Source organism: Populus euphratica, unplaced genomic scaffold (genome assembly GCF_000495115.2).
Source record: "Populus euphratica unplaced genomic scaffold, PopEup_1.0 scaffold94.1, whole genome shotgun sequence".
NCBI lineage: Eukaryota > Viridiplantae > Streptophyta > Magnoliopsida > Malpighiales > Salicaceae > Populus > Populus euphratica.
In genome coordinates, this window is record NW_011499977.1 from 574,444 (window position 1) to 582,385 (window position 7,942).

General features: G+C 35.9%; 1 protein-coding gene across 1 annotated transcript; it reads right to left on the reverse strand.

Annotated features, from left to right (window-relative positions):
* Window positions 1-2,112: 2,112 nt before the first annotated feature.
* LOC105139607 (uncharacterized) lies at window positions 2,113-6,341 on the reverse strand. Its single transcript, XM_011046107.1, has 2 exons — window positions 5,905-6,341; window positions 2,113-4,467 (listed from the first exon to the last, which is right to left on the reverse strand). Exons 1-2 carry the CDS (start codon window positions 6,106-6,108, stop codon window positions 2,524-2,526), a joined length of 2,148 nt encoding a protein of 715 aa, XP_011044409.1. The 5' UTR covers window positions 6,109-6,341; the 3' UTR covers window positions 2,113-2,523.
* Window positions 6,342-7,942: the final 1,601 nt, after the last annotated feature.

Sequence of the window (7,942 nt, forward strand, 5' to 3'; positions counted from 1 at the left end):
TTCAAAGAGTTAAGAGTATAAATGTTCTTGTACCTATTTGCTTTTAATTTGTTCTAACTTATTCCTTTAGAGAATTGGATTTATCTTTATGCATTCAGTGGAGCTAGGCATTTGTTTCCCATTAAAGGAGTGGGAGAATACAATGTTATCATTGTGTAGTTAAAACATTATCATTGAGTACTTTCATTAACAGAAAAGTTGGTGAAGATCTGGAGGAGTTGGAGTACCTAATGTAGAGAGTTTAGTTACTCTATCATATCCTAGAGTTTCTAACTCATTAGCTATGAAGAGAATTTTTTTTATTATAGGTGTGAATGATAATAAAGTAACTTTTGTATAATTTATCATAGAGAGCGCCATCAATGAAGTTATAAAAGCTTCAAGATTGCATATGGCTTTTCACAGTTGCAATTTTGTATGGTGGGTGACAACGCTTAACCATTAGTCATATAAGTTGATGGGTAACTTCCACATGCTCTTCTAAAAACAAGTACCTTATTAGAATAAGAGATCCTCTGATGCTCAGATTAATAAATATAAGAGAAGATAAGTATATTGAGCATGAAAATAAATAATTGAGGAGATGAGTAATATAGTAAGTGTGTAAGAGAAAGAATATAGGAGTAACAATATGGCTTAATAGCCTTGTATGGTATTCTTTGCTTTATGTTTGGGTTATTATTGTGAAAACTTGATTTTGTGTTGTGTTGTTGTTCATGTTAAATTACATAGTGATCTAAAATATTTATATATTTTGATCGCATTATCTTACCTATTGGATAATGATGAAGAGCACTTGAAAAGTTGAGTTGTTAATTGTTATGTCTTATCATACCATTAATAAAAATATTGGTGCTTAACATTGGTTGTGGTGCTTGACAATACTATTAGTTAAGAGGTGAGTATTTGATAAATACTCTTTGAGGTGACATATGGGTAGGAAATAACCATTGAAGAGAAAGTAGATAGATGTACTTTGCATAGAAAATTTGGTGTGTGTTAGTCGGTGGTGTATACCTAGTAAAGGTACTAGGTCAAAGCCTAAAAAATTGTTTGGCCTAAAAGGTCAAAAGGTAACAAGTCATTTGGGTCTAAAGATGAGAGGTTGTAATGGACCAAACAACCTAGAGATGACATGTCATTTAAGTCATGCCTAAACAGTATAACTATGCTGGATATTTTGAGTCTAACCCAAATAATATGAATTTTTTTTTTAATTGTTCGATGCTACAATCACCTCTAATTTTCTCATAAAATTGCCATTAAAACACAACAAACTTGTAATCTAAAATATAATTTTAGAATAAATTATATTTCTTTTTACTTAGATTTATTGTTAAAGGATAAAATTAAATTAAAAAATTTTAAAAAATACAAAATCTTCATATTAAAGGATGAAATTAGAAAGAGAGAAATCATACCAAAAAACCAAAACATAAAAATAAAAACTATATATTAAATAATAAAATTATATATATAAACCAAAAAACAAATGACCCAAAGGGCTTGTCCCAAATGATATCCACCATGGCATCCCCCAATTTCCAATCTAAGTTCGAGTGGTGGGGTTGAACTTAAACATGGCATCCCCCCAAGTGATATCCATCATCTGACCATCACATAATTAATTTACTGTGCAAAATATTAAATTTACCCTAAACCTTGTATACACAAAGGCCTCCAATAGGAGTAAGCATATATCATTTGTATTCCTTTTAATAATAATAATAATTACATGGTCAACTATGTTAAAAATCACGGCACGAAATAATTTCTTGAGTCCACCTCCTGCTGTTCTCGCAGAAGATTATAAAATGTTATGTTCTAACCCAGGCGGTGAATAACTGGACCGAGTCCATTACCATGCTAAGCTCCTTGAATGAAATGTTAAAAAAAAAAAAAAATTATTGAATGCTAGTCAACAATCAAAAGTTGTGACGCCTGCACAATCTGACGAGAATTTTGGACACTTGACCACACATTAAAAAAAATATATATATATTTCGATCAGATGAGGACGGAAATCTCAAAGGGCAATCCAATCTGTGTCCAAGCATGTCTAAGATTTAATTTAATTTCTATTTTGTTAATCCGATAATGGTAGCAAAGTCATGAAAAGAATCGAGGGCAATATATATAAATCATATCATATATTTAAGAGAAGAATTCACCCCCCGAGTATCCCCACAGTTTACAGGGCGGGCTATACTAAATAAAACATCAAATCTCCTTATGTACATCATCATCCATGATGCGCATGAGTAAGAACCTGACCCCCACCACCTTTCTTTTCACTGTTTTATCTCTCAGAGAAACACCCCCCATTTTTTCTTATTCATTTACATAGCAAGACAGGAAAATACACCCACAATTGTCAAAATACCAAACCCCCCACCCCCTTTCCTTTCCAATCTAACCTTGATACAAACTGACATGAAGAGGAAAAACAAAATTTTAAATGAACAAAAAAGGTTCATGGATATGGAATTATACGTGAGGAGAATTTCTGGACACCACCAAAAACTACCTTGGCCGTGGTCTGGCAGCTGGAAATGACATAGTTTGCCTAAGTTTCCGTTGAGAAGATGGGGTACCAAATACCATGGTCTGAGACTGGGTTACCATGTCTGCCATTGATGGCGTCTGGTAAGCTTGCATGAGGTTTGTACTATCAGTGGAATCACCTCGCGCAGTTGCTCTTTGCCATGAGTGTGAGCTCAAACCTGATAGAATGTAAGCCCTTCCAGATGTTTCATATACCTGCCGGCTTGCCATCCGTTCTTGCATCTCCTTCAACTCCTCGCACAGTGCAATACACAGTCTGTCACCTGCCCGAGTAGATGCAGTTTCTGACAATGCTTTGCCACAGCTCTCCAGGACAGAGACCGCACGAGCTAGATCACCATTTTCAGCTGCAGCTCTAGCCTCAGCCATTGCCTCTGCTGCACGGAGTCTGTTTCGTTGCTTATCTACTTCCATCGACACCACTCGTGTTCCAGTTATTTCAGGCCTTTGGATCTTTACTTGGCTAGCTTCCTCAAGAGTCATCATACCTTTTGTCATAGGATCTCTGTAAGTACAACTGACCTTTAGCAATGACATCTCATCACTGGTACCATCAACTGGAATATTGACTGTTACCAAGAAATCCCTTTCTTCTTCAGCATACAAGTCTCCAACATCAACAAAGCCCATAATTGCATTGGTCATGATGCTGCTTTTGTAACTACCTGCTTGAATTGAACCAATTTCCAATCTTGGATGAAGACACTCAACTTTGACCTGTAGCTCTTGCACCACTACACTCAATAGCCCTCCTATGCACTGTGCAAATGCATCCTGAATCACACCTTCGGCTTCTATGAATGAAAATGTGCCACCTGAAATCTCAGAAATTGAATGCATTGATGCAGCATCATGGTCTGAACCAAACCCAAATGCATGCACAGGAATACAGAGCCCCGCACTACCATTCTGGTGAATTGATGTTGGGAGAAGAGATTTGTAATCTGCTTGAGGACGGGTCGCGCTAGTACCAGAGATAGTATATGTATCCTGCCCATCAGATAATAGTATGATGCTACAAACTGGATTCTTCCATTTGCGATCAACCATCACCTTGAAACCTTTCCTTAAACCTTCAGCAATGTTTGTCCCACCACTAGAAACCAGAGAATTAATAGCCTGTAAGGCCTCGAGCTTTCCGGTCTCTGTCATGCGACGAAGAGGAAAGTGGCGTCGGGCTGTGGATGAGAAGGCAATAACAGACAGTCGGTCAGATGGACCCAGATTCTGGATCACAAACCCCATAGCTCGTTTTAGCAAAGCAAGCTTTGTACCAGACATGCTGCCACTAACATCAAGCACGGTAACGAGATCAACCGGAGCGCGAGAATCTTGAGATGATTGTGGTGATTCAGCATGATTCCAGTTCCTATTCTGTCTTCCACTTGTAAGAGGGGCCTTGAGATGGATTAGTATGGTGAAATTATCATAAGAGACTGATTTTGGAACTGCTGAAACTTCTGTATATGTGAAAACCTCTACAGTTCTCACAGAATTAACATCACCAGCATCTTTAGTGGATGTGTTTCCCTCAGCAGTCTCGTGTTGAGGATCCAAGTCTTCATCATCATCAAAGATAGCTGGTTCAATGGCTTGATAATGTGATGAAATATGCCTGTTTGCATCCGTTCGAGCTGGAGGAAGCCGTCTTAGAACAGTCATCCAAGCATCATCTTGGGGCCAACCTAGCGCGCTCATTCTTGGCTTTCCATGAGTAACATCAGAAACAGATCTTTGAAAGGGGATTTCTTTCCACTTTGCTCGGCAAACTGGACAAATCTTGTTCCCATGCTTCACATTAGAGGCAATGCAATGGAAGTGGAAGGAGTGGGAGCATTCTGCCATAAAAATGGCTTGGCCCTGCCCCGTTTTCATGGCAGTCAGGCATATTGCACAGGTCCTCTGCAGTACAGAAGGACGGTCTTATGAGGAGAAAAGATCCCATAGACAAACATATAGATTGCAGACAAATAAAAGTTTAAACAATCACAGCTATAGATATCATATTCAAGAGAAGGCGAGAAATTTTGCTAACCACTGAATGGCACATTTACTAATAATCAAGTGGTAGATGTCTACATGATTTTGACACGTATTTCTAGACTAAAGAGCATTCCAATGCATGTTCCTGTTATACTTAGGTTTGACATCAGAATTCCTGAGCCACTGAGGGATGCTTAAGCCAGAATGACATTATTATTATTATTATTATTATTATTATTATTTACAAAGCTGCAGGGTTGTGTCCCGGTGAATCAGCTAACCAACCGAAAAAGAAGTCAATGTTAGGCAGTCAAAGCCTTGCAAATGGCATAATGCCAAATTATGAATAATCAATAGTAGATGACTTTTCAAAAGTATAAAAAAAAAAAAAAATCAAGCCACTCTTGAGCAAACTAATGATAAAAAAATAATAATCAAGCCACTCTTGAGCAAACTAATGATGGAGGAGCTTTCAAGAAAACAACCCAAAAACGCAAATTTTAAAAAAATAATGTTAGTGCAGAACTCATCAAAAGGATAGAAGTAAAATGGGTTTGCTCCGAATTTCATTCCTTTTTTATTTTTATTTGTCAGTTCTTTGATTCCCCGATACTTTTACTTCTCTGAAGATTGCTGCTGGATAGCTCCTAATCAACGGTCCACAGGCTTCTTTAATTTTTTTTATCCTCTCTAACTCGCCATCAAAAGCAGAGAGATAGAGAGAAAACATGATATCGTGTGCGATCAAGGTAAAGCAGTGCTGACCAGACAAAGCACTTTTTTCCCATCAAGGGAAAGGAGAAACAGTAGCAAAACAAACAAGAGTGGTGGTATTGGTAATGGGACGCTAGAACAGTAATACTTTTCTAATAAGCCAAAGCGAAAAATGGTCCTTTAAAGGAACTTCTCCACTTTAAAACTCAATCACCCCACAAAAGGGGCCTGAAGCTCATAGAAAGAGTTGAAAACAACATGACAATAACAACATGCCCCCTTCTTCACAAGTATTCAGTGTATTGTACATATCACTACTACCCACATGCACCCACCATTTGTATATATACCCCACACCTTGACAAGCCACCCTGAAACTAGATTAGACTAGTGTCTGATAAAAACAAAAGCTAGGTTGCGAATAGACCGGACGCTTAACATTAACAGCAGCACCAATAAAATTATCTCAAATCATACTACATGCCTTTAACACTAACCAAAACAATAAATCCAATATTCTTAAAGATTTGCAGGGCAAGGCAAGCAAAAACAAACAAACAAACCCCATTAACCCTTCATGATAATAATATTATTTATTTAAAAAGAGGAAAAATAGTAGCAGAAACAACATATCATTATTACCTTATTGTTGCTCTCGGGGGATGTGGACAAGCGGAGGCCGGAAGAAGATGGGGTAGGAGTAGTAGGCCCGTGAGAGGAGCGGGAGAATAGTCTAGCAGGAGAAGGTGGGGAGGAAGAATCACGTTGTTCAGCATCAGTCGGAGGGACATAAAGACACATGTTCAGGCCAAGAGCTAATTTTGCCTTTCTCCATTTGCTTCCCATTTCTTTCTCAGATCTTAAACTTATCAAGCACTTCCTCCAACAAAAACAAGCCTGACCTCTCTTTCTCTCAGCCTCTATCTATACACAAGTTGGATCTTGAAACTGTGAGAGTGTACAGGAATGGAGATGCAGATTGGACATTTTTGTTTGTTTTGGCAAAGGATAAAAAAAAAAGAAGAACAAGAACAAGGAGAGAGAGAGAGAGAGAGAGAGAGAGAGAGAGGAGTGCTTTATAAGTGAGGTTATGTTATGTTAAATTATATGCAAGAGAGAGAGAGAGAGGGATAGAGAGAGAAAGTGAGTTATAGCGTTGGTGTTGGGATTTTTGACTTTGATTTTGGGTGGTGGTCAGAGGATAACAGCCTTTTAGATATTGATGAGATGAGATATCTCTGCTGAATTGATAGGGATTTTTTTTATTTATTTTTTTTACATTCCTTCTTCTTTCCCATTTGCCCTTTGGTTTTTGCTGTATTGACTTCATTGCCATTATCACCACCGATTACAATTACAATTACGGGTTTCGCCACTCGCCGCTACTGTGGCTTCCCACGCTGTTTCAGTGTGGACTGGTCTGGTATTTTCTCTATTCAGGAAAAGTACATTTTAGGTCCTGAGGTTTTGAGGATTCCTAATTTTATTCCTATGTTTTTAATTTTGACACTTGGTTTTAAAACTTTATTTTTCTTGCGTTTAAATCCTTGGATCTTGAGGAAGGAGAGAGACTTGTTGAAGAAGTCTTATTTTTTATTAAAAAAATCTTATTTTTAATATTTATTTTTAATTAAATAATGTTTTTATGATTCTTAAGTTATTTTTAAATTTGTCAAGGTAATCTTATAATTCAAAAAAAAATTACTAGAAAAAACATTGATAAAGCCTTTATATCAATAAACTCCTTTAATTTTCATTGTAGTCTCAATTTTCTCCCACCATCTATTTTCATCAAAATTTATTGGTAAGAGTAACATAAAATATTTTAAATTTCAATTTAATTTCTAATTTTTTTAATATCTTAATTTTATCTAAAAAGAATAAGAAAATAAGAAAAATGGAATATATATATATGTGTGTGTATAAAACTTATTCATGAAACAATTATTAGAAAAAAAGAATTTTTTCCATCAACCAATCATTTAGAATTAAAAAACAAGATTAAGTTAAAAATAAATATGAATTTTCTTTTATGAATATCATTAATCAAAACTCTAAAATACCTTATGAATTCACTATAGCAATAGACTAAATTTACTATGGATTGCTACAGTGAATTTATTATTGTACTCATTTGAAAAGTTAGAATGTTGGGACACGAGGTATTTAAGTTTTTTTACCCTGACTTATTGGTCATTAAAAGATTGAAAATGAGTATTATTATCTTTGCAAGTTATTTTATACAGTAAAAATATTCTTATATCCCCAAGGTTAAGGAAATTTAAACCTGTTGACCAAGAGTTTTTTTACCTTGAACAAACTTTAAAATAAGTCAAATACTTATTTATCTTTAGATAAAACAAAATAGCTTTTGTATATTCAAGGGTGTTTTGGTACTTTCACGTTAGCTTATTTGTTATTTCTAGGGTTACGAGGGGCTTTTTAGTAATTTAACATTTATCTTTAATATTAAATTTTAAAAAGCGCGCATGTTTTCCATATGTCGACGTGTTCGCGCTCTTTCGACGATGTGTGTGACACCATCATTTATTCAAAAATGGCCCTTCCATCATGTTACTAAAAGTGTCATTACATGCTCTTTTTCCTGATATAAAGCATGTCGATGGTGGCCCAATAGTTTATCTCCGGTGACCGTTTCTTCTTTCTTCTTATTTTTCTC